This window comes from Panthera leo, chromosome C1 (genome assembly GCF_018350215.1).
Source record: "Panthera leo isolate Ple1 chromosome C1, P.leo_Ple1_pat1.1, whole genome shotgun sequence".
NCBI lineage: Eukaryota > Metazoa > Chordata > Mammalia > Carnivora > Felidae > Panthera > Panthera leo.
This window is the reverse complement of record NC_056686.1, coordinates 4340471-4366448: the sequence shown is the minus strand read 5'-3', so window position 1 is coordinate 4366448 and position 25978 is coordinate 4340471. Positions and strand designations below refer to the sequence as shown.

Below are 25978 nucleotides of genomic sequence, written 5' to 3'. Positions count from 1 at the left end.
GTCACCCAGACAAGCAAATGAGGCAGCCAGAATCGGCTGGACCTCCAGGGCTGAGTGAGGGACCACTGATGACTTAGCTCCAGACGCCTGAGGGCTCTCTCCAGTCACCCAGGAGACCCTCAGGCAATGAAGCAGAGCAGACCGGGAACTCGAGGGAGGGGGGGCTCCCCCGCATCCGACCGCAGTGGGCAGCTGTGCAGATGGCAGCGAGGGCCACAGGGAGCCAGTCTCCCCTTGTGACCATCAGAGGCCTGCAGCGTTTTCATTAGAGGGGCTCCTTTCTGAAACGTGCCTCCTTTGGATCTGTGGAAACAGTCCTCCATTTGGCAAGGGTGAGGAAGAGGTGTTAAGAATCTTCCAGCTCCCACTCTTAGAGCCCTGGCAAGGGCTGACGGCAGTGAATGAAAAGGAATTATAACCAGAGGTGCTTACCTGAGACCTGGGTTGCTGCTATGAGAGAAAACACTAACACTTTCGCTTTTTCTCTTTTGAACAGTTAGAATTTGGAGCAGGGGATCTGCAGGGACCTTTATTTGGTCTGAAGCTGTTCCGTAATCTCACGCCAAGATGGTAAATATAAAGAGAGAAATCCTCTTTGTTGCTCCTTGTGGATTAGGAGACTAGAACCCGTGTGTTCTTTTTGCCAAGGTCATCCGGACTTCGCTTTTCTGTCATACAAAGTCACCGGGGGGCAGACCCTGTGGCCCTGGCGTGGGGCCAAGGCAGGGTACCTGTTGCAGAGAGAGCTGTGGGTTGGCCGTCGCGGAGAGGGGTCGTCTGCTGCTCGTCCCCATCCGGGCCGGGCTAACACTCCGTGCTCCGCGGTTTCCTCCTCTGTGGGGATGAGGCCCCTGCCTACGCACCGGGGGCACTGAGGACCGGGAGAGAGAGACTGGAGGGAAAGCATATTCATGGGGAAGTTGGTCAGTGGCCTGAAATATTTATGAACTTGTGGGGATCGTTTCTTTGTCCTGAGAATGTTTCAAGTTCTGAAAAGGGTCTTTATTAAACAGTGAGAGGGCGTCTGGGTGGCTCAGTTGGTTATGCATCAGACTCTTGATTTCAGCTCCGGTCTTAATCTCAGGGTCGTAAGATCAAGCCCCTCATTGGGCTCTGCGCTGAGTGTGCTTAAGATTCTCTCTCCCTGTCTCTGTCTCTCTCACTCTGTCTCACTGTCTCAGAACAAAACACTGAGCACTTGTGAGACTGCCTGGCAGTCAGTGAGATGTGCAGATGCTGGCACTTTAAGGCCCACTCGTAGAACTGTACGTCACTCCCCTTCTAGAACCACAGAGATGTCCTTATTTCCCACCTCTGTGAGCTCAGATAAAAGAATTGGGTGGAAGGTGAAATAAAACCTCTTTCTTCTGGAGGAGAAAACAGTGAAAGGAGCCCTGAGATAGGGGCGCCTGGATGGCTCAGTCAGTTAAGCATCCGACTTCCACTCAAGTCATGATTTAACGGTTCGTGAGTTTGAGCCCCACATCGGGCTCTGTGCTGACAGCTCAGAGCCTGGATCCTGCTTCGGATTCTGTGTCTCCCTCTCTGTCTGCCCCTCCCCCGCTCACTCTGTCTCTCTTTGTCAAGAATTAAACATTAAAAAAAAATTTTTTTAAAGGAGCCCTGAGATAGATAGTCTGTGTTTGCAAAGCAGGGTTTTCACTTGCAGTCGGGTGCGTTTCTGCACACCCACCAGGTTCTTCAGGGGAAGACCTGTCTTAAGCTTGTCTGCATAATTCTGTCACCCCTGATGCCAACCCAGAGCACAGATTCCTGCCCCCACCCTTCACACCAGTCAGGTCCTCTGAGAGGCCTAGGAATCTGTACTTTCATCAAGCACCCAGGTCATCAGATGCACTTAGGAGACACTTCACTGAGGGAAATCTGTTGGCCATCTCATTCTGGTTGAGCCTCAGAGTGAGTGGTCGCCAGGGAGGGGGACTAGGGCTGGCTGGTTACCAGCCGTTACAGGTTTGGAAACTAAATTTCATCATAGTGCCCAGTAGTTGAGGAGACTTGAGCAAATGTGTAGAGAGGGACACCAGGGCGCTGATGCAGTGTCTGCTCTTCAGGGTGCCCTGATCCTAGGGTCGGGCTATTTGCAGTCCAGAGTAGCGATCAGAAGGTTGGTTCGGGGTGTAGAATCAGCCCCGAAAAGGCAGACGGCCTGTGGAGTGTTTTCCATCTCCCAGTGCCTGCCTGCCTGCCTGCCTGGCCGATCTCTGTCTCGAATTGGTCTCTCTGTGTAGGACGTGCTGGATAAAAATACTCAATCATATTACTTTAATTAAATAGGAATCTCAGTCTTTACAGTTTGATTCTTCTATTTTTTAACATTTATTTATTTTTGAGAGAGAAACAGAGCATGAGCCGGGTAGGGGCAGAGAGAGAGGGAGACACAGACCAGGCTCCAGGCCTCGAGTTAGCAGCACAGAGCCCGACGTGGGGTTCGAACTCATGAACCATGAGATCGTGATCTGAGCCAAAGTTGGACGCTTAACCGACTGAGCCACCCAGGCACCCCTACACTTTGATTCTTTTAAATGCCACTGTCTTAGGCTTTAGTCTGTCTCCTCCCTGTTTGCCTCCCCTGACCCCGCTGTGGCTGAAGCAGAATAACACAGCTGTCACCTGGTGTGACTTGAGAGAAGCCAGGGAAAGTTTGGATTAGGGGCCCTGTAGAGAGGAGGAGTAGATTCTTAATTCATTTGGGCATGAGCGGTTACTGCAAGTTTGCAAGAACACTGCGATCACAGCTGTCACGTTTATTATTATTAATGCAACAGTGACGCCTTGCAAGCTTAGGAAAGAGACTGGCAATCTGGCAGATACTGGGCTGTTTGCTCACCTTTTAATGCTTTGGGTAAAGTGTGAATTCCTTTGTTTTTGAAATGAAATACCTTTTTTTAACCAGAAGATGGGGCTGACTCCTTTGGAAACCAACTTCTGAGGCCTTTCAGGGCAAGTCGTTTACTGTACTGGCTTCTCATGTGCACGGCCATGGGTGGACACCAGAGTCACATGGGCAGTCTTGGAAAAAATACACTGATGCCTGGTCCCCCACCCCAAAACTCTGACCTCATTGGTCTGGGGTGGTCTCTGGGTAAGGGGTCCTCTAACTTTGCTGCACATTAGAATCACCTGGCAAGCTTTAAAAACACTCCAGGCCTGTAAATCAGCTCCCTGAGGCATGGGAGCTGACCATCAGTACTTTTTAGATTAGCCAGGTGATTCCAGTGTGTAGCCAGCTGTGGGACCTGCCCGCCCGCCCCGGCCTCCACTTGCCCTGCTCCCGCCCTGACCTGATTCTCAGTTGCAGTCAGATTGACCCACTGGTTTTCAGAACGCGGACATTCAGGGGACTCTCTGGCTGTAGTTACAGTCAGCATAGGATGGGGCGGGCGGTACACACCAGCAGGGAGCGTTACTAGGAAGATTACACCAAGGCGTCTTCTCGCTGTCTCTGTCTCAAGGACAGGCTCAGTGTCCTGCTTTCCTTTGGGCCACTGGCCCGGGGATTCGTGGACGGGAGGGTGAGCAGGGTCTTAGCCTGGCAGAGAGGAAGGGACCAAGAACGGCTGAGAACCAGGCGTGTCATCCAGGACCCTTTCGATCTGTGTGTCCCCCCAGCTTTGTGACGACAAACTGTGCTCTGCAGTTCTCCTCCCGTGGGATCCGGCCTGGCCTTACCACCGTCCTGGCCCGGAACCTGGACAAGAACACTGTGGGCTACCTGCAGTGGCGGTGGGGTATCCAGTCGGCCATGAACACTAGCATCGTCCGGGACACCAAAACCAGCCACTTCACGGTGGCCCTGCAGGTGAGGACAGAGCCGCCCCCTCGTGTGTCCCTTACGTCCCTCACCCGGATCTGAGCACCCGTGGGGGCCCTGGGGGGCAAGTTCTGTTCACACGCACTCAGTGTCGAAATGCTGTTGTTGTTCTCAGGCTCCCAGGGTAACTGTGTTCCAGTTACCCTAAAGCAAAATGCCCTTTTCACATCGTCTAGTAGGAGAAGCCCACAGAATCAGGGTGAGAAAGAGCACAGGTTGGGAAGCGACGCCCCAGAGCAGCAGAGTTATGCACTCAGATGCCACTGTGGTGGGCAGGAGCACAGGGTGTGAGAGGACCCGACCCCCCCTCAGACGGCACCTGCCCCTCAGCCCTCACCACCTGCTGCCGTGTAAGAACGCAGGCTCCTTGGGGCGCCTGAGTGGCTTAGTGGGTTAAGCGGCCGACTTCGGCTCAGGTCATGATCTCGCGGTCCATGAGTTCGAGCCCCACGTCGGGCTCAGAGCCTGGAGCCTGTTTCAGATTCTGTGTCTCCCTCTCTCTGACCCTCCCCCATTCATGCTCTCTCTCTGTCTCAAAAATAAATAAACGTTAAAAAAAAAGAATGCAGGCTCCTTGTCGCAGAACGTTTTCTTTCCGTGAGAAGTCAGGAAACTGGGTTTTTAAGTGACCTCTCCCAGCTTTTAAATATTGGCCTCTAATAAATCACACTCAGACCGCGGCCCCTGCCTGAGAGGCTGCCCGGGAAGGGAGCTCCGCGGCCGGTGTGCGCACGATGCCCACCTTCCCGCAGAGTCGCGGCCGCTAGCCCTGCCTTCTCTGCCTGTGTCTTCCCAGCTGGGAATTCCTCACTCCTTTGCACTGATCAGCTATCAGCACAAATTCCAGGATGATGATCAGACTCGCGTGAAGGGATCTCTGAAGTAAGTCCTGGCCCGGCTGACCGGAAGCAGGCCTGCTGCGCCTGTGGTACGGGGGCTTCCAAATGGCGGGCCGGACATGACCATCCCGGGGTCCCCGCCCTGAGGAACTGGAGTCTCGTGGAAGAACTGCGCCCCTGGGTGTCACTCGTGATCCCCTCCGGGTGGGGGTGGGGAAGGCGAGAGGGAAGGACGGGACCGGGGGTGGCCTCGAGGGGCCCGACGTGCTCAGGCCGCATGCTCCCTGCAGGGCCGGCTTCTTCGGGACGGTGGTGGAGTACGGAGCGGAGAGGAAAATCTCCAGGCACAGCGTCCTGGGCGCGGCTGTCAGCGTGGGAGTCCCTCAGGGCGTGTCTCTCAAAGTCAAGTAAGTTGAACTGGATCTTTCTGGCCCAGGCTTATCTGGCAGCTTGTAACTCACCTGGGCTTCACCCACCTTAAGGATGAAAGAGACTTTGCTTTGTGATTGTGTTCTTAAAGAGACGGTTGCTTCTGTCTCGGGCGGGTCAGCAAACGTCAGGGAGTCGCTCAGGGTCTGAGTCTGTGGTCAGGGACCTTCCACGCGCTCCGTGGCCCGCCTGCATCTCTCCCTCCCCGGAGGCCCCCGTGCTGGCCCCACCCGCCCACTCATCGACAGGTCACACATGTGACGCGTACAGGGTCGCCGTCAGCGGATGCGGCACCCGCATCTCCCTCGGGACCAGAGCGCTGCCGCCTGCCCACACCCTTCACCGCTGCTCCGGTGGCGCTCCTTCCAGCCTCTCCCCGCCGCCTCTGTTACCTGACCGGCTGGCTGCTGCTAAATGGCAGCATCACGGCGGGACCCCGGGCCCCGTCTGTGCAGACTCCCTCCCCAGGTGGCCGCATACCTTCCTGCACTGACAGCTCACGTTTGCAGCCCCGGCCTGGCCCTCCCCCTCACCTGCAGCCCCTATGTCCCAGATCACTGCTCGCATCCCCCAGACATCCTGTCTTGACTCTCGATGCTTCCAAAGCTGCTCTGCCCAGAGCCTCCCTGTGCCGGTCGTGAGAGCCCCGGCCTTCGAGGTGTTCTGTGCGAAACCTTGGAGTTGGCCTTGGCCGCTCTTTTTCCCCACACTCCAGAGTTAATGTATCTCAAAACCCACCTGGGCCGTCCTCGGGAAGCATCTCCTGAGCGGGGCCGTTCCTCACATGCTCTCTGCTCCCACTGTCTCGTGTCTGAGTTATTCCTCTGTCCTCCTGGCCCATGTCCTTCACCCCCTGGTGACCCTGCTCTCCACACGGGCAGAGCACGTAGGTCAGTGTCTGTCACTCGCTGCTCAAACTGTCAGTGATTCCCTCAATCCCTGGCCAAAGCTAGAGTCCTTCAGGACTCTCCGTGATCAGGCCCTCGCTTCCTGCTGACCCCTCCTCTCCCATATACCCCTTCTCCACTCCAGCCGCCCTGGCCCCCGCGCCGCTCCAGAGAACAGCAAGCCCACTCCTGCAACCAGACTGTGAGTTGCTCTTCCTTGGTCCCCAGATGCCAGCACGGCTGGATCCTTTGATTCCCTCGGGGCTCTGCCCAGAGGTCACCTGGGCAAAACCATCCCTCATCACCCTGTAAGAGCTGTACCCCTCACTTTACCCCAGGCAGACCTTTTCCGTTTAACCCTGTCTGTCCTCCACTGCACCACCTCCCTCTGATCAGCCGTCCACCTCGCCGGCCCTCATCAGGAGCTCTTTAACTTTGTTGTATTCTGTACGGTACTCCTAGAGCCTAGAACACAGCCTGGCACTCGAGAGAAACTCTGCAAGAGAGAGAGAGACAGACAGGAAGCAGATCATACCTCATCACGGTGTGGGAGAGGAGAGCCACAGCGGGTCACCAGTATCAGAGCCGCGTCGGGCCTCTCTCCTCTCAGCGATCTGAGGCCCCCTGAGACTTAATAAAGAGCACACAGAGAGCTGACAGAGAATTTTACTCTCAAATTGGGACCACTGACGACACAGTTCTCTGATTCCGTTTCTGGTTTTAAACACGTGTCCCATGCAGGTATTACATGACACAATCTGAATTCTCATCCCGAGAGTGCCGCTCTGCCTCTCGGAAAGAAACATTTTCATTTCGTTTCAGCCGAGTTCCCCGTGTCAGCAGGCTGAAATGTCCAGATTGTATTGTTGTATAAGCCAAAGTTTTCCAGAAGGCCCTGGAGTTCAGCAATAACACGTGATCTGACTTTGCTAACTCTTCTCTTATGTTCTGTTTATTTGGTGAATGACAATAATTTTTGAATGTTAAACCAACCTTACATTCCTGAGGAAAATTCTTGATATCATAATGATATCATAATGATCACGATATAATACTTTTTATATATTGCTTGATTTGGTTTACTGATATCTTACTAAGGATTTTTCTATGGTTTTTTTTGTAAGTTTTTTTTAATGTTTATTTTTGAGACAAAGAGTGTGTGGGGCGGGGGGGGGGGGGGGGGGGGGGCAGAGAGAGAGGGAGACACAGAATCTGAAGCAGGCTCCAGGCTCCGAGCTGTCAGCACAGAGCCCAATGCAGAGCTCGAACCCACAAATCTCAAGATCGTGACCTGAGCCACCCAGGCACCCCTGTATCTATGTTAAGGGACACTGATGGTAATTTTCTTTTTCTGTTATGTGTTTGTCAGGTTTTAGGATGAGTTATGGCAGCCTGATAAAATGAAGTGTTCCTTCACTTTACTTAGGAAGTGTCACACTTCACTTAGGAAGTGTTCCTTCTTCCTCTGTTTTCCGGGAGGGCTTGTGTAAGAATGATTTATTCCTTAGGTTTCCTAGAATTCACTAGTGGAATGAGCAGAGACTGAAGGTTCTTTGTAGGGAGGTTTCTGAGAATGGATTCAGTACCTTTAATAAATCCGGGGCTTTTCCAGTTTTCTCTTTCATCTCATGTCAGCTTTGTCACTGTGTTTTTCGGAATTTGTCGGTGAATTCAGCCGGTGAATTTCTTAGCATGAAGTTGCTCATAATATGCCCTTATCCTTTTAATGTCTGTAGTTCTCCGTAGATGAGCCTTGATTCCTCACGTTGGTAATTTGTGTTCTTTCTACCTTTTTTGTAACCAGTCTGGCCGGGGCACTTAACTTTCAAAGAACCAGCTTTGGCTTTGTTAATATTCTCTATTGTTTATCTGTTTTCTATTTCTTTATTCTTCTTTCTACGTATTTTGGTTTCACATTGCTGCTTTTTCCAGCTTTTTAAAGCCCAGCCTTACGTTACTAATTTGACATCTTCCTTCTTTTCTAATATAAACTTTGAGGCTTCACACACTGCTTTGCTCCATGCCACAAATTTGGATATGCTGTATCGTTATCATTCAGTTCAAACTGTTTTCTAATTTTACTTTTAGAAATGTATTGCTTAATTTCTAAATATTTGGGTTTTTCTGTATATCCGATTAGTGATTTCAATTTAATCTTATTTTGGTCAGAGAATGTTCTAGTCAGAGAATATTGTGTATGGTTCCAGTCATTTTAAATATATGGAGACTTGTTTCGTGCCCCACCATGTAATTGACCTTGGTGATCATGTGCACTCGAAGAGAACGTGTATTCTGCTGTAGTTGGATACAGCATTCTTTAAATACCCGTGGGTCAGGGGGGTTGACAACATTCACCAGAAATCAGAAGTTCTAGGACTTCACGGATTTGGGCAGATTTCTATCAGGTGCTAAGTGTTAAAATGTCCTGCTATGAGTGTGGAATCCTCAGTTTCTTCCCTGGTCAGTTTTGGCTTTGTGTATTTTATCTCGAGCAGCGCTCTTTGGAACCACCATCACAGTCAAGACCTAGAACATTTCCATCGTGTCCAGAAATTGCCTCATGGTCTTTGTGTGGTCTCCCGGGCCCTGGCAACCACTGCTCTGTTTCCACTCCCTATATTTTCGCCTTTTTCAAAATGTCATATGATTGGATTCATACAGTGTGAAGCTTTTTGTGCTTCTTCCGTGAGTATAGTACTTTTGACATTGTCCTGTTTGTTTTTTTAATGAATCCCTCTCTTTTTTTTTTTTAATGTTTATTTACTTTTTTTTTCTTTATTTTTATTTTTTTATAATTTTTTTTTTTAACATTTATTTATTTTTGAGACAGAGAGAGACAGAGCATGAATAGGGGAGGGGCAGAGAGAGAGGGAGACACAGAATCAGAAGCAGGCTCCAGGCTCTGAGCCATCAGCCCAGAGCCCAACGCGGGGCTCAAACTCACGGACCGTGAGATCGTGACCTGAGCTGAAGTCGGACGCTTAACCGACTGAGCCACCCAGGCGCCCCAAATGTTTATTTACTTTTTGAGAGAGAGAAAGAGAGCAAGCCAGTGAGGGGCAGAGAGAAAGAGAGAAATCCCAAACAGGGTCTGTCCCGTCAGCATGGAGCCCAGTGCGGGGCTCGAACTCAAGAACCGTGAGATCGTGACCTGAGCCAAAACCAAGAGTCAGACACTTAACCAGCTGAGCCACCCAGGCACCCCGGCCCTTACTGTTGCGTACGTCAGTAGTGTGTCCTTTATTTTTATCGCTGTTTGGAATGACATTGTTGATGTACCACAGTTCATCTGCTTATCAGTTTAAAGATACTTCATTTGGGGGCGCCTGGGTTCCTCAGTCGGTTAAGCATCCAACTTCAGCCCAGGTCATGATCTCATAGCTCGTGAGTTCGAGCCCTGCGTGGGGCTCCGTGCTAACACCTGGAGCCTGGAGCCTGCTTCAGATTCAAGGTCTCCCTCTCTCTTTGCCCTTCCCCCGCCCATACTCTCAGTCTCTCTCAAATATTAACAAACATTAAAAAAGGGTTTTTTTTAATAAACATATTTCATTTGTTTCCAATTTTTACCAACCGCAAATAAAGCCAGCGGACCTTCGGTGGCAGGTTTTGTGTGAACAGAAGGTTCCATCTGTCTTGGGTGAACACCTCAGAGCACACCCACTGAGCCGAAAGTAGGTGTGTGTTCCACTTGGTGAGAAAGTAGCCAGCTACTTTCCAGGTGGGGGCTTCGTGTTACTTCCCCAGCAGTGGCCTGCCACGAGAGTGAGAGAGAGAGAGAGAGAGAGAGAGCGCGCTCCGGCCGCTCCGCACCCTCGCCGCCTGGGCCGCTCGCGTTGCGAGCACTGGCTGCTGCAGCAGGTGTATGAGTGTCTGCCTGGTGCCCACGACGCTGGGCATCTCCAGGTGCTTGTTTGCCATCCGTCCTTTTTTTTTCTTTTTTTTTAAGCAAAGTCTTCATTCAGATCTTTTGTCTGTTTTTGGGTTGTTTGGTCTCTTTTTTTTTTTCGTTTTTTTTTTTTTTTTGCCTGTTCTTTGTCAATTCTGGAGTTGCATTTCTTCCGAAGGATGTTGTCCCTTAACAGATTTGTTCTTTCAGTGCTCTGAAGATGTTATTCTACTGGTTTCTGGCCTCCATTCTTTCTGATGACACATCAGTGGTCATCTGAATCATTATCCCCCTGCATGTGATGTCCTTTTTTTTTTTTCACCTTTATGTTCTGTTTTTTTGTTGTTTGTTTTTCACTTTTGTTCTTCAACAGCCCACACCTAAAATGTACCTACATGTGTTTTTGCTGTATTTATGCTGCTTGCGGTTTGCTAAACCTCTTGCATCTGTAAATTTATTCCTACGTGAAATTTGGAACTTTTAGGCCATTAATTCCTCAAATATTTATTCCTGCCCCACTCTCTTTCTGGGACCCTAATTACTTAAACTCTAAACCTCTTGAGGCTCTGCCCATTTGTCTTCAGTATTTTTTTTTTCTCTTTGTTCTTTGTATTGGATAATTTCTATTGATCTGTCTACAAGTTCACAGATGTCTGTCCTCTCCAGTCTGCTGTTCAGGCCATGCACTGAATATTGTCTTTGAGCATAAAGAAGCTGCTCTCTAAAATCCTTATCCAGGGGCACCTGGGGGGCTTAGTCGGTTAAGCATCCAACTTGGGCTCAGGTCGTGATCTCATGGTTCGTGAGTTTGAGCCCCACGTCGGGTTCTGTGCCGACAGCTCAGACCCCAGAGCCTGCTTCGGATTCCATGTCTCCCTCTCACTCTCTGTCCCTCCCCTGCTTGCACACTGCCTGTCTCTCAAAAATAAACAACGTTTTAAAACAATAAAATACTTATCTGCTAGTTCCAGCATCTGGGTCGTCTGGATTTGGTCTCAGTTCATTATCTCTTTCTCTTGTGTATCTAGATGTATAGAGTGGTTTATATTATTGTGGGTAGGGCCGCCTGGGTGGCTCAGTCGGTTAAGCGTCCAACTTCAGCTCAGGTCATGATCTCACGGTTCGTGGGTTCAAGCCCTGCGTCGGGCCCTGTGCTGACGGCTCAGAGCCTGGAGCCTGATTCGGATTCTGTGTCTCCCTCTCTCTCTGCCCCTCCCCAACTCACGCTCTGTCTGTCTCTGTCTCTCTTAAAAATAAATTAAAAATAAATAAATAAATAAAATTTTAAAAATTAATTAAAACATTAAAAACAAATACAAATATATTGTGGGTATTGTGAACAGTACATGGTAGAGACTCTAGTCTGTTATGATTCCCAAAGAAGCGTTAATTTTTCCTTTTTAAGGTAATTAATTTGGCTGAAGTCAGACTGCAAACTGGGACTCACCTGTGTGGCAGCAGCTAGGCCAGCACAATTATTTCACTGTCGGCTAAGGCCTTGGATAGACCAGGGACCGCTGGGGGTTTGTGCCACATATATACCAAGAATTTGGGGTTCCCCATCTCTGATTCCCCTTGTTGGGGGGCCCCTCTTCCCATCTGCTGTGGTTGCCTCCAAACTCTGAGCGCTGGGTCTGCAACCTCCTAGAACCACAGAGTTCTTTCCAGTGTTACCTGGCCACCGGTAGCCCGCCGAGACCTGTCCTCAGGCTAAAAGCTGTTAACGAAAACCGGGAAACTTCCCAGTGCTGTTCCTCGCTCTAGACTTTCAGGGTCCTGTGTCCCCACCTCTCTGCCCAGAGATCTTGTTAGTGGCCGGAGTTCGCAGGGGTTCCCTGTGGGGTGACTGCTCCCAGGGGCACTACTTGACCATTACTGGACGCGGAAGCTCTTGAACTTGCCACCTTTAGAAATCTTCACACGCTTCTTTCACTTCGATAAATTGAGGGCTGAGATGACCCTGCCTCCAGGACCCCTGGAGGTGCGCGCTCCCGTCTTCTCAGGCCACCTTCACTCTGGTCACGTGGTTGTCGTTGCTTTGCCCTTGAGGTTAGCAGATAGTGTGACCTTTCTTCCGTCACAGACTGCAAATCCAGCAACTACGCTTTGGAACCGAGAGCAGAAGGTGTGTAGCTCAGGAAGCCAATGGGCTCCGGGTTCCTCATAACTGGTGGTGTTCAGTGCGTCTCTTTCCGTGACTGCGGTCTCCGTAACCCTGCCCTGGAAACGTGACTCCTCCTGGGCGTTCTGTTTTGTTTTTGTTTTCAGGTTAAACAGGGCCAGTCAGACTTATTTCTTCCCTATTCATTTGACGGACCAGCTCCTTCCCAGCGCCGTGTTCTATGCCACCGTGGGGCCACTCGTGGTCTACTTCGCTCTTCACCGCCTGGTCATCAAGCCGTACCTCAGGGCTCAAAAAGAGAAGTGAGTTCAGAGCATGTCACGGGCACGTCCGTAGACAACTCTGTGCTTCGGTTTTCCTGCCTTTTAGACGGAGATGATGATACTAGAACCTACTCAGAGGGTTGCTAGGAAAATTCCATTAACTAATCCGTGTAAAGGCCCAGCATGGTGTCCGGTCCGTAGTACGTGCTCAGTGCAGGCTCTTCTCACGGCGGTACTGCTGCCGCGGGCCCATCGCTCCTCCTTCCTCCTTCCAGAAAGGGAAACTGGTTTACAAAATTGTGCAGCCTGTGCACCACCGGCACAGGAGACAGAGCCACCGGTCCTCATCTTTTCGTGGCACTGAGTTCAGGAGGAGTGGGTTTGCGTTCTTACATATAGGCGCGCATTGACCAGAGTCGCTGAAGTTACAAAACGTTTATTTGTTTTGCAGTTGCTTGTAGATAACCCACTGGAACATTACACCCAGTCTGAGAGGTGGTGTAGACTCGTAACTTACACCAGTCTGAGGTAGTCAGTCATTGAGCTTAGAGATTCTCCTCTGTGGGGCCCCTCTTAGCGTTTGAATCACTGGAGTTCGGGGCCCTGATTCCCCAGGAGGCTCTTCGAGCAAAGATCGTGTGGGGTCCAGTCTTCTGAGGGGACAGGTGTATGCTACCCCGAGTCCCTGTGCTTTGCTGCAAGAAAGTATATTTTGTATCCAAAGCAGTAAGTATTGTCCCGCCCAGAGCGTTACGTACCGGTCCAGAAGGCGGCATCCCCCGTGGCCCTCGCCTCTCTGGCCGCTCACTGTGCTGAGATTCTTGTCGGGTGGGGGCCTCTTCGCACAGCAGTGGGCTTCCCGGGCGCTCCGGTGCGGAGGGCGGGCAGAGCCGTCCGGGGACAAAAGAAGGGGAAGCTGCAGAGGCCTAAAATGAACAGACTTGCCTGAGACTGTCTTGGAAATATTTTCTAAGGCTCCGGAACGAGGCGTGCGGAAAGATCTCCGACTGTTCGCTGGGCGCCGGGCCAGCCAGGGGCTCTCCTGCCTCCCTCCACGCTAACATGTGCCTTGTGTTTTTCTCACTTGAGGGAGTTGGAAAAGCAAAGGGAAAGCACAGCCACTGACATTCTCCAGAAGAAACAAGAGGCGGAAGCTGCCGTAAGTGCCGTAGAGACACGAGCCGGAAGTCCTCCTGCTCCGGGGGCCTCCGGATGTCGCCGCGCTGCCGCACAGAGCAGACCGCGCCGCGGGCCCCGCTCCCTTTGCCAGCCCGCACGCCTGGGAGCCGGGCTCCGGGATCAGCTCACGCTCTGCGTGTGGGCCTCCGGGGCCAACGGCTTCACTGGTCATTTTAGTCTCTGTATTGCTTATGGGACGCACTGCCGGGAACTTCAGTCCCTGTCCTACAGATTAGATGCACTTGCCCTCAAAAGGCATAACAAGGTTTTCTAAGAACTGGAAGGTACTGTCTTCCTTTTCTTCCCTGTACGTGAATTGTTTTTATGTGACCGCACAGACACTCGCAGCCTAAGTGTAGGGGTACCGTCGGGTTCTCCGAGAGCAGAGGAGGGGCTGAAGCGCAGCCAGGCCCGGGACTGTAGCTCTGCACGGGGACGCAGGGCCCGGGGAGGGCCCTGACGGTGGCCATCCTTGTTCTTTGCAGGTCCGGTTGATGCAAGAATCTGTCCGAAGAATAATTGAGGCGGAGGAGTCCAGAATGGGTGAGAAGGCGTGGCCTCTCTCAGGGCAGGGTGGGCGCCGGGGGTCTCGAAGGAGCACCCTGTTCTCACGGTCCGGCTGTGCGGGGGGTGCCCGGCCGAGACCTGCCTCTGCTCAGACTGAGCCCGTCCTCAGGGCTCATCATCGTCAACGCCTGGTACGGCAAATTCGTCAACGACAAGAGCAAGAAGAGTGAGAAGGTGAAGGTGATTGACGTGACTGTGCCCCTCCAGTGCCTGGTGAAGGACTCGAAGCTCATCCTCACGGAGGCCTCCAAGGTACAGCACGTGCCCACAGGGTTCGGTCAGGAAGGGACTTTGGGGAGGGGGCACAGCCTGGCGCCTCGGAGCGGCCGTTCCATCGCAGCGGAATCCCTCGTGCTGCTGGCACTTGCTGTGTGGGGTGTGACCCACACCCAGGTTCTGTTTACGCCGGGGCTGATTCCTTCGTTCACGCAGCAAGTGTCTATCAGTGTTTATGGAGCACCTACTATGTGGCAGGTAGAGCAGTGAACAAAATCTGCGTCCTGCCTTCATGCCTACGTTCTGCGTACCCCTTGCCTTTTTCCAGAAAGAGCGTGAGCTCTCCTGTGGCACGTTTGACACTCACCCCGGAGCCCGGGGCGGGGACGGTAAAGGCGAATTAAAATGCAATTAGCTCCGGCCAGACGGGAGAGCTAGCGTGGGACAGGGGGTCTGTGTTGAGAGAGAAGTCTAGGCCCACGTAGGCTGCTTTCTGACATTCTCGGGCACCAAAGTTTGCCTCTTGCGTGGGCGGCTCCTGAGGGAAAGTTCAGGCCTGTCCACACTGCCTTCAGGTGGCAGCGGACAGCCGCGGTGCTGGGTTTTAAATGACCACCTCAAGTCAACTGGAGCGAGACTGTGTCTGTTACAGGCCGGGCTGCCCGGGTTCTATGACCCGTGTGTAGGTGAGGAGAAGAACCTCAAAGTGCTTTACCAGTTCCGCGGCGTCCTGCACCAGGTCATGGCGCCAGACGGCGAGGCGCTTAGGATACCAAAGCAGTGTGAGTAGCTGCGCCTTGGCCGGCGCGGGCCAGGGAGAGGCTCTCAGCCACTGATGGGGACGGGGACATCGAGGTGGATGACAGCCACCTTCCCTCTGTTATCCGCCTGGGAGCGATGACTTGTCAGAGCCCGGGACGCGCTGCCCGGCGGAGGGGTGGCGGCCCTTCCCCTGGGGGTCTGAGTGAGCCTGTGGCCTGGAAGCTGCAGCCTGGGTGGCTGGGTAGGAAGCAAACCCGGCCGCTCCTGTGCTCCGGAACCGGTTGATTGTCGAGCGCCTTGCACGCTGCTCAGCCGGAGGCCAGGCGGCCTCTGGGCGGCGGATGGCAGAGCCCCCAGTGGAAGGAGGGCGTGGGACAGTTGCCTTTTGATACAGTCAGTTTGTCTCTTACAGCTCACAGGATTGATACGGACGGATAAACTGCTTGAGAAACCAGATTTCCAAGAGGCTGCAAAAAATCTTTTCCCGGGAGTCTACAAATTCGGAAGCAGGGAAAAAACCCAGACATCAGATGTGTTTATTTTATATTACTCCTATAGAAGGTGGTACCGTATCAATTATGTGGAGGGACACACAGACACCCCGCTTTCATGGGTGCTGTAGATAGGACTCGGGCAGCCCCACCTGGACCAGAGCCGCAGCGTGGCCTGTGGCTGTTTTCCCAAGGATCATGTCCCCAGAGGGAAGGGCCCTCGGCCCCCACCCCAGCCCATCCCCAGGTTCCTGAGCCCGAGGGCTGACTGCAGCCACCCAGTAGCTCTCAGTCTGTCTTGAGGTATTTATGAAATGTCCTGCCTCACACATAGGACTGTGAACTACTTTTCCTAAAATCCACAGAGCATGGAAAACAAAATGGAAAAGAAGGAAGGTGTTCTCATGAGCCTCACGAGCAGAGGCCTCCAGAACGAGTGAGCGTCTGTCCGGTCAACTTCCCCAAAACCACTTTTTCCTGCTGAAATATTATTCAGTGAATCTGGAGAGGATTGTGTGGGTTTATAAATCTGCTTTTTATCTCAGAACGAATGGTTTTGGAAATTAGTGTCTTTTTTCCCCCCTCCCAGAACTTCTCGAATCATTCCACTGGCAGGTGGCTTGGGACAGAGCGGTATAACCCCCGGTCCCAGGGTCCAGCCCTGTCACAGGTCACTTCCTCCCAGGAGCCACCCGTGTCCTTGTGGAGAGAGGCAGGTGCGAGCTAAGCCATCCCTCTCAGCCTGCCCCCCCTTCCCGTCCCCCACGGCTCAGCCTGACCTGCCTTTGCCCCCCACACTGGAGCACCGGAGCGGGGAGGAGAGGGGGAGCCCGGGCGGAGACCCTGGCCCAGGTACGTGCCAAATCCCTAGCGCAGGGAGAGCCCGGCGGGCCTTGCTTGCTCTCTCACTCACGGCCAGCAGGTGGCGCTGCGGCTCCCACGCCTCCTCACGGGGGTCCGGTGTCCGCCCCCCTGGGTCCTCTTCCCTCACTCGGTTCGCTCTGTGGATGCAGAATACTTAGGAGCCGGGATGCTCCCGAACGGCCCGGTGTGTTGACCAAGAGTCACCGCTGAGCAGAGAGGCCCCCCTGCACGGTGGTGGCCGTGACGGCCCCCTGCAGCCGTCGCTGAAGTCAGGCTTCACTCCCCAACGCCGGTACCGGAGTAATCGCTAACACCCCTCTCCTCCAGTTTTCAAAAACAGTTCAGGTTGTCCAATTCTGTAATATTTCTCTCTCTTTCAAAAAGTTTTCCTCTGAGCTGCTGCTCTGAATGTAAATCGTGCAATAAGCGTGGTGTGAAACATCGGACTGTGGGGCGCGGCCGTGCGCTCGCTCCGCGGCAGGTGGCTCGTCGGGGCACCGATTCTCGCAATTTTGTTTGAAATGGACTGTACGGAAGGCGCTCTCGGCGTAATAAATCTTTCCTGAAAACGGGACCGTGTTTTAATGCGTCTTGTGTGTGCATTTTCAGGGATGGGCAAAATAAAGTAAGTGTGCCCCCCCCCCCCCCCCCAGGCCTCATTCCATCCTTTATTCTTTGCTATTTAAACCACATTTTTAACAGTTCTTTTTTGTTTTGAAAGAAAGAGCCGGGGAGGGGCAGAGACAGAGCAAGAGGGAAAAATCCCACAAACCATGAGATCATGACCTGAACCAAAATCAAGAGTTGGACGCTTAACCTGCTGAGCCACCCGGGTACCCTTTTAACTACTTTTTTAACCGTGAGGCCGAACTTGAAGCCATGATTCAGTTTTACACATGAGACATTTGCCCGATAGATAAATGGGAGTCAGGACATCACTTAGGATCGTTTTCCCATTTGTTGTGGTTCTTGTTTGGTTTTGTTTTTATTCAAGTCACCTTTTTTCATAGCCAAAGGGGGTCATGCCCTGCCCTTCCTGCGCTTCAACAGGAAACACGAAGTCGGTCTTCTCAGCAGCCACAAAGGACGGGAGGAGAGAGGGCCTCCAGCCAGCGCCTCCAGGTCCCTTCCCACCGCTCTGAACACAGAGCCCTCCTGTGAAACCTTCCTTAAGCCACAATGGCATAAAGCGAAGAGGCAATTACTGTTCGTTTGTAGGAAACGTTCTGAGCATTCCCAGGTGCAAAAAAACCATCCCAGGTTTTTCAGATACTTTAGGCCGCATCTTACTAACGGACGCATAAAATCGAGCTGAAGCACAGGCTCGCAGACAGCCGGGTGCTCGGCAGCTCGAAGCCGAGCCTCGCTCCCGGGGAAGGGGCCCGGCAGTGCCCGGTGCAGAACCGACAGCGGTTGCTAGTTCTGCTTTTCGCCTTTTCTCGCGAGAGTGGAAATCCTCCTCCGACCTCTTTAGGTTAGCGAAAGCAGGTACTGATGCAGGTCGACTGTGAAAGCAAACTGGTGTAACCTAGGCTCTCGGGAAACAGAACTCCTACACTGGCTTTCAAGTAAAGAAGGAAGACCGGTGGCGTAGGAAGACACTTTATTATGTCGTTCGCTCAGACCGGGCCGGGCAAGGGAGGAAGGAGGCACGCCTGATCTCGGAGGCGGGTCCCGGCCACTCGGAGCCGCCGTCCTCCAGGTGACCGAGGGCCTGGGCCCAGCTGCCCCGCCAGGAAGTGCACTTCCTCCCCAGCGGGGGCGCCCCGTGCAGTGGCTCTGAAGACCCCCACCCAAGCTTTTGTCGAAAGGACAGCTGTCACCTCCGGGAGCACCGAGCTCCTCTTGATCACGGTCCCGCCCTGTCCTGGGCTGATGCCACTAAACTTCCCCTGAGGTGGCCCGGGCTCCTCACCACGGGCTTGACCCGGCACGCCTCACTGTCCCTTTGCCTGGCAGCGGCAGGACTGAAAGGTCCGCGGCCAGCGCCCCACAGCCACCGTCCCACCCCCCAGAGGGGCTCCGACAGGAAAGCCTGGCCGTGCGGCTCAGCTCTGCTGCTCTGGCGGCGGCCTGGCCTGGAGTCCCGGCTGGCCCGCTCTGTGGGCGCGGAGGCGGCTGGACATCCTCTGTATCACCAGCCTCTGAGCCTTCAAGCGTTTTCGGAGCTTCTCGTTTTCCTTCAGAGTCAGGAAGAGTTTTTTTTTTAGGGCGTCTAAGTCCAAAAGGGCGTAGCTGTGATCGGACGGCTGTGCGGGGCTGGCCGGCTGACCAGGCGCCTGGCTTCCCTGCGGTCTCTGCGGCGAGACCTGAGGACACAGCGCGTGAAGGCGAGGCGGGTCCCAGGGCCGAGAGCCGGGGCCGTGGCGGGCGGGGACGCGGCCCGGCCCGGCCCGGCCCTCGATGCCACGGCACCCCTGACGCCCCCACCTGCCCATTCTACTCGGAGGGTCCGAGATCGGGGCCACAGGCTGTGGGGCTCCCACTTGGGGGCCGGATTGCTTCTTTCTGTTTGAAGGGATCCCCCACCCCCGTGCGGAGCCCGAGCGACCACACGCTGCCTTCGTACCAGGGCCCCGCATCTTACCTGTTCTACGGGGCCGCCAGCGTGCGGGGGCAGCGCTTCGAGGGCGGCGTCCGTCTTCCTCCCCAGGCCACACTCCGCGGGCCCCGCCTCGGAGACCACCTGGGGACAGCAGGGCGGAAGCGGGCAGCACACCCGGGATCCCCTCACGCCGTCCCAGGGGACGGCCGCGGCCAGGGGACCCTCGGAAATCGGGCACGAGCCACGCCCACATGCTCGCCATGCTCGCAGTGAGACAGGAAGGAGGCCCGGGAGGCTCCGCCTCCCCTTTTCTAGGAAAACCTGGAATCCTCAACCCTGGCTTCTGCGGAGCGCGCACAGACCCCTGCAGGCCAGCCCGGGGGCAGGTGCTGCCGCGCAGTGTCCCCGTCGAGGCCGGGGTCCTGACTTGGGGGTGCCAGCGCGGACTCACCTCCTCCTTCTCCGGGTCCGCATCTGCACCCCCACCGGCCGGGTCCGTGTTCTCCCTCACCAGCTGCAAGAGACAGAGCAGTGGACACAGGCCGCGGACTCTGCTCCTGGGAGGCCGAGGAGACCCCGAGAACCCCACCGGGCGCCCGGCCGCGTGCATCTGTCCCCGCTGCTCAGCCCTGAGTGTTCAAACGACGCTCTGAACCCGGCCCAGCTGTCGTCACCACCTCTGTCTCTCTCTCTCTCCCCGAATCTTAGGTCAGAGGCCCACGGACAGGCCCCGTGAAGCCACAGACCGAATTCCTACGTGTCACCCCAGGGCCTGACATGCTAGGCGCGTGGTAGTAGGTGACTCACATTTGGCTCATTGAGTGGCAGCCACGTAGGAGACAACATCCGACTCAGGGCCTGCGGCCAGTCCCGGGGCGTCCGCGGAGCCGAGCCACCGGCCACGGGGCCAGAACCAGCTGCCCACGCTAGCTTCCGGCCCCGGGCACGGACAGCACCCAGGGGCAGGCTCACAGACGTCCCCCGAGCTTTAAACTGTAATGTCACTTCAGGGGCAAACCTTTTACCACAAACGCGTGCGAAGCTGTCAAACTCCCATCAGCGACACGCACTGACGGAGAAGGTGACTGATCAGAGGGCACAAAGTTTCGGTCAAGCAAAATGACGAAATTCTGGACTCTGCTGCACAAACATCGTGCCGTGGTTAACAGTACTCTGTTGTACATTCAAAAGTTTGTCCAAGGGGCGCCTGGGTGGCCCAGTCAGTTAAGCGTCCGACTTCAGCTCAGGTCGTGATCTCATGCTTCGTGGGTTCGAGCCCCACGTCGGGCTCTGTGCTGACACCTCGGAGCCTGGCACCTGCTTTGGATTCTATGTCTCCCTCTCTCTCTGCACCTCCCCCTGCTTGTGCTCTGTCTCTGTCTCAAAATTAAATAAACGTTAAAAAAAAAAATTTTTTTTTACGTCTGTCAAGAGAGTAGATCACACGTTAAGTGTTCTTACCAGTCAAAATTGAATATATATCAAACAAAAATAAATGGCCTTCCATGCTGAAATAACAAAAAAACAGACACGCATGGAGAACCTACTTTGTGGGGCGCCTGGGTGGCCCAGTCGGTTAAGTGTCTGCCTCTTCGTTTTGGCTCAGGTCATGACCTCGGGGTTCGTGAGTTCGAGCCCCGCGTCAGCTCCGTGATGAGCCTGGAGCCTGCTTGGGATTCCCTCCCCACCCCCACCCCCCACCCCCGCTCATGCCAGCTCGCGCTGTCGCTCACTCTCTCAAAATAAACTTAGAAAGAAAGAACCTAGTCTGTTCAGGCCACATTCTTGGTGAAACAAATCCCTGCCCTCAGCCGAGTGCGGCAGCTGGTGGAGGTGCCCGAGGGAGCCGGCCCAAAGGGAAGGCAGGCCAGTGGGGGGCAACGGACGCGGCGGCCGGGAGGTCCCTCCAGGGCACGTGAGGGCAGAGGCCCCGACGCGGGGCTCGCCGGGCACACGGCCGCACACGGGCTCACACGTCCTCACCCCGTAACTCCCTTCCCTCGCGCTCCTCCTCCCGGGAGCAGCCGCTGCACGCGTAGCGGTCGGGTCGGCCTCGGCTCTGCTCCGCCACGACCCTGCCTTCCCGGTGCACACAGGTGCCCGCTGTGCGGCCCACACTCCGGGACTCGGGACACCCCTGGGATTTACTTGGTTCAGTATAATCCCCCTCGTGGCCGCGACGTCCCACGGTCCGCGAGCTCTCTCCTGAGCCGAACCTGCACGTCCCGCGCCACCAGACACGGCCCTTCGGTGTCTGGCCGGGAAATCAAACTCCAGGTGCACAGGGCCCGCCTCATCCGGGAGCCCCACCCTCCAGGGGCTCGGCAAGCGCCGCCCACCCACCACCACCCCCCCCCCCCCCCCCCCGCCCCACCTCCTGGGTCTGCAGAGCCCACGTGCTCTCGCGACCACCTGCACCTTCCTGCGACACCACAGGCCCCGGCCGGAGTGAGCCTGCCACAGCCGCGTCCCCACTCGCCTCCCCCAACAAGCCACGGTCTATCCAGGCCCGGCACCATCCGGCCCCTGCCACCCCCGACCGGCCCGAGCTGATGCCGTTGGCGAGCGTGTCCCCCAGTCCCTCTCTCTCTACGTCTCCGCCCACACAGCCCCTGACCCCCTCCGCCGCTGCACCTGCCGCCGCCCTCCGTGCCCTGGCCAGAGCTCTCAGCCGGCGCGGAGGGGCCCCTGAGCGGCAGCGGCACGGCCCCCGGGGCCTTGACCACAGCTCTCAGGCCCCGGCTGGCCACTCGGAAGGAAAGGACTAGGTCGAGGGGCACCCGCGTGGCCCAGTCGGTTCGGCATCTGACTCTTGATTCTGGCTGAGGGCATGATCTCACGGTTCATGAGTTCGAGCCCCGCATCGGTCTCTGTGCTGAACAGAGCCCGGCTGGGATTCTCTCTCTCCCTCTCACTCTCTGCCCCTCGCCCCACCTCAAAATCAACTTAAAAAAAAAAAACAAAAGGGTGAGGTCTGAATGTAACACAGCGGCCACCCAGCCCTGGGAAGGTCCTCGCCGTGTGGCCTCAAGCCCAGCACACGTGAAATGAATCGAGGACCAAGCTTTTCGGCACACCCACCAGTCAGCTGCTTCAACAGCTTCTGGTCGCAAAGATTGATATATATATATATATATATATATATATTTGTTTTTAAGTTTTTATTTATTTTTGAGACAGAGAAAGCGAGAGCGGGGGAGGGGCAGAGAGAGAGGGAGAGAGAGAATCCCAGGCAGGCGCCACGCTCCCTGCAGAGCCCGATGCGGGGGCTCAAACCCACAGGTCATGAGATCACGGCCTGAGCCGAAGTCGGACGCCTGACCAACTCGGCCACCCAGGCGCCCCAAGCGTGATCCATTTTTAAAGGGGCTCCAAACTGCAAATTACCTAAAGCAAAGGTCACGGCCAGCAGGGCCCCTGGGCTCTGAACCCTGGAGGCCTGACAGCACTGTGCTCGCTCGTTCTCAGCCTCCACCTTTGCTGGCCCTGCGAACGCCCCCACCCCGCGTGCTGGGCGGTCCCCCGTGTGCTCACCTGCGCGGCGTCCTGAAAGGCAAACACCGTGGGCACGGCATTCTGCTTCAGGTTTTTGCGGTTTCCAAAGGCGCTGAAGCACTCAGGTCGGAAGTGCTCGGAGCAGATGACCGTGTGCTGCTTGGGCTTGAAGTTGCCCCGGCCAATGTTCAGCACCCATTCCTTCAGCAGCTCCGGGCGGCTGAACGGGAACCTAGGAGGCAAAGGAGGGAGACAGGAAGGAACTTGCAAAGCTGATGTGGGCCCTGTAGACTTCTGAACTCTGAAAATCCCACGAGGTATTTTAGCAGACAGCTTGGAAAATCCCGTAATCTCACTCTGTTAAACCACATCCAATTTCTGGAGGCTTCTGTCAGGGCCGGTTATGGCATCGTTAGTAGGAAACCTGGGGTCATGAACGTGGCCAGAAAACCTTCTGAGGGTATAATTGCAGGGTGAGCCCATGTGAGCTCCCTCAGGAGCGTGCCACGTGCGGCCCTGCCCCGGGCACTGGGAGGGAGGAATGAATACGACAGTCCCACCCTCATAGAGCCAACCTTCGAGAATAGGAAAACAGACGGTCAACCAAACAGATCTGGACTGTGTAGGAATAAAGAGTAGGAAGTGGTCAGGAAGGCTTCCTAAGACGTGAGGTGATGCTGTTCGTGAGCGTGCCCCAGTCCCTCTCTCTCTAAGTCTCTGCCCACACAGCCCCTGACCCCCTCCGCCGCTGCACATGCGGCCGCCCTCCGTGCCCTGGCCAGAGCTCTCAGCCGGCGCGGAGGGGCCCCTGAGCGGCAGCGGCACGGCCCCCGGGGCCTTGACCACAGCTCTCAGGCCCCGGCTGGCCACTCGGAAGGAAAGGACTAGGTCGAGGGGCACCTGCGTGGCTCAGTCGGTTCGGCATCTGACTCTTGATTCTGGCTGAGGGCATGATCTCACGGTTCATGAGTTCGAGCCCCGCATCGGTCTCTGAACAGAGCTCAGCTGGGATTCTCTCTCTCCCTCTCACTCTCTGCCCCTCACTCCACCTCAAAATCGACTTAAAAAAAAGGATAAGGTCTGAATGTAACACAGCGGCCACCCAGCCCTTGGGAAGGTCCTCACCGTGCGGCCTTTGAGCAGAGGCGGAAGGAAGCAGGAGCGTGAGCCCGCGGATATCTGAGGGAAGGGCTAAGAGCAAAGGCACCGGGATGGGGCTGTGGTCAGAGGCAGGCTTGGCTGGCAGGTGGGCAATTGGTGGGAGGGGGGTGGGGGCTGTGGGCAGAGGGTGATGGCAGAGGGAGGGCACCTGGTGACCGGGACCAGGATGTCAGCAGAGCGGTGACAGGCAGGCAGAGCTGGGATGTATTTTGAAAGCTGTGTGGCAAGGTTTGCCTGTGGGCCATAAAATAAAGAGAAGGAAGGAGTTTCATGGATTAAGATGGGAGAGGGAGGTACTGTAGAGGGAAGGGGGCAGGTTTGGGGGACCAGAATTTTGGTTCTCTATGTTAACTGTTAAACGTGAGGCGCCTCTTACATGTCCCCGCTGGAGTGCTGGGGGACACGTGTCAGAAAACGTATGTCAATGTGGGGGCCATCCCCATGTAAAGGGTGGTAAAGCCATAAGCCTGGGAGAGATCGGAGCCCTGAGGAGTAAGAGGGGATGGGGAGGGTACAAGACCTCGGCCCTCACCCCGAAGGGCTCCAAGGCTAGTGTTGGAAATGAGGAGGACCCAGCAAAGGAGTCTGAGAAGGGACACTGTGACAGAGGAAGAGGGCATGGGGTGCCCTAGAAGCCAAGTGGGAGAGTGTCACGGGGGTCAGTGGTCAGCTGGGCCAAATGCTGCAGATGAGGATGGCCGCCACCAAGGGCTACTGGGGACCTGGCAGGGCACTTTTGTGGGAGTGGCCGCGGCAAGAGCCTCAATGAGTTGGAGAGAGAATCGGACCAAGTCCACTCCAGGCGTAAGCCCGGCTGAAAGGAACAGATACGGGCACGGGGAAGACCTGTCCCGGCAACGTCTACGGTGACGTGCTTGAAATGGCCAAAAACCGGAGGCACCCAAATGCCCTTCATTGTAGAACAGGTCAATTCTGGTATATTCGTTCAGCGGAGCGCTGCTCCAGACGGAGAGGAAGGCACCGCGCTCCATGCGGGCGGCTCACAGCCAGCGGCGAGCAGAGCAGGAGACGCAAGAAAAGCACAGGGGAGTCCACGTGTGAAGTTCAAAACAGCCCAAAGCGCCCCACGCTGACAGATGGCAGGATATGGGTCACCCCTGGGGATGAGAGGGAAGGAGGGGAGGGAGGGGGTGCGGCTGGGGGTTCCCTAGGGGCTGGTGAGATTATGAATCACAGCAGTGACGCCACGTTCACTTCGTGGAAAGGGCCGGACTGCGGACGATTTGTGCGCTTTTCTGTAGGTTTTACGCTTCAATAAAAAGATTTACTTTGAAAAGGAAAATGATAATAGGAAAGGAAGTGGGGGCAGAGTGTGCCCAGCTGGCCCCGGGGTCGTGCTCGAAAGGCAGCACAAACACGGGCAGTGGCTGGAACCTGAGCTCTCCTGGGCAGGGAGCCGGTACCCCACCAGGCCCGACACGCTGCGAGCGCGGCGACAGACCCCACTCCCCCGACACCCTGGAGCGTTCTCACTCCCGCACGCCACCCTCCCTTCACGACAGGAGGTCTGGCCAGGGCTAAGAAGGGGCCAGCTCAAGGCAAACCCGATGGCCGTCACCATCACTCATTCATTTGGAAATGCATTCAGCCAGTACACACTGAGCACCTAAGCTCCAGGATGCACCCGCGAACAAGACCAAGTCCCGGGGGCGACAGGCACCAGAACTGCAGAGGGTGCTAGGGGCTGCGGGGCGCGGCCTGGGGAGGGGCGGCCCACGCCGGACCCCTCTGCTCGAGACCTTCCCGATGCGCCCTCAGCAGGTTGCTCAGCCTCTCCGACAGTCTCCCCACGCGCCGAGGCCGGCCAAGGCGGCACAGGGCCGCCGGTGACCCCGCCGGTCCCCGGGCCGCCGGCCCCTCTGCGAAGGGCCCCGCTACACGCCCTCGGGCCTCTCCGGCTGCCGGGCAGAGGCTCCGGCGTCCCCGCCCAGCGCGCCAGGCCTTGGGCTCCGGCGGGGGGTCGCGGCCGGTCGGACGGGCGAGGGGTGTCGGCGGCCGGGCCCCCGCGCCCCACGGCGCCCCCGCCCCTCACCGGTGGAAGGTGAGCTGCTTCCTGCGGCTGCTGTAGCGGTTGCAGCACTGCCGGGCCGCGCACGACTTCGGCATCGCCAAACACCAGACCCAGGTGCCCCTAACAAAGATGGCGGCGTCGGGCCTGTGGGGCGGAGCCAGAGAGCGGGGCGGGGCCTGCGGGGCGAAGCCTGGCCTGCGGGCGGGGCGGGGCGGGGCCAGCGGGCAGTGAGGGGACCGTGGCGAGGCGGGGCCTGCAGGGCACTGCCCGGCCCGCGGACAAGAGCTGGGCTGTGGACGGGGTGGAGCCAGGGAGCGGGGCGGGACCGCCGGGAGGCGGAGGCGGGCCTGCCCCTGCTGGGCTCCTGGGCCATCGCCTCGTGAGCTCTCTCTGCCGCCCGCCTCGCTA

The 25978-nt window shown here is 55.9% G+C and overlaps 2 protein-coding genes across 4 annotated transcripts in view; one reads left to right on the top strand and one right to left on the bottom strand.

Moving 5' to 3' along the window:
- DNAJC11 (DnaJ heat shock protein family (Hsp40) member C11) overlaps nucleotides 1–16020 on the top strand; it is a 65894-nt gene extending 49874 nt beyond the window's left edge. Inside the window, exons 7-16 of the mRNA XM_042950095.1 lie at nucleotides 497–570; nucleotides 3631–3820; nucleotides 4629–4714; nucleotides 4962–5078; nucleotides 12142–12297; nucleotides 13348–13417; nucleotides 13923–13980; nucleotides 14114–14256; nucleotides 14873–15002; nucleotides 15395–16020. Coding sequence (XP_042806029.1) covers nucleotides 497–570; nucleotides 3631–3820; nucleotides 4629–4714; nucleotides 4962–5078; nucleotides 12142–12297; nucleotides 13348–13417; nucleotides 13923–13980; nucleotides 14114–14256; nucleotides 14873–15002; nucleotides 15395–15420 — 1050 coding nt within the window. The 3' untranslated portion in view covers nucleotides 15421–16020. The remainder of the gene's footprint in view (nucleotides 1–496; nucleotides 571–3630; nucleotides 3821–4628; nucleotides 4715–4961; nucleotides 5079–12141; nucleotides 12298–13347; nucleotides 13418–13922; nucleotides 13981–14113; nucleotides 14257–14872; nucleotides 15003–15394) is intronic.
- Nucleotides 16021–17764: 1744 nt separating this feature from the next.
- On the bottom strand, nucleotides 17765–25705 carry THAP3 (THAP domain containing 3). 3 transcript variants are annotated; one of them, XM_042950099.1, is made up of 5 exons: nucleotides 25592–25705; nucleotides 22417–22609; nucleotides 19334–19396; nucleotides 18925–19023; nucleotides 17765–18517 (listed from the first exon to the last, which is right to left on the bottom strand). In XM_042950099.1, the coding sequence occupies exons 1-5, from the start codon at nucleotides 25663–25665 to the stop codon at nucleotides 18386–18388; spliced, it is 561 nt and encodes a 186-aa protein (XP_042806033.1). In that variant the 5' UTR covers nucleotides 25666–25705; the 3' UTR covers nucleotides 17765–18385. The 3 variants fall into 3 exon arrangements, with proteins under 3 accessions (XP_042806033.1, XP_042806032.1, XP_042806031.1); XM_042950097.1 differs by having other exon boundaries at nucleotides 17767–18646; XM_042950098.1 differs by lacking the exon at nucleotides 19334–19396 and having other exon boundaries at nucleotides 17766–18646.
- Nucleotides 25706–25978: the final 273 nt, after the last annotated feature.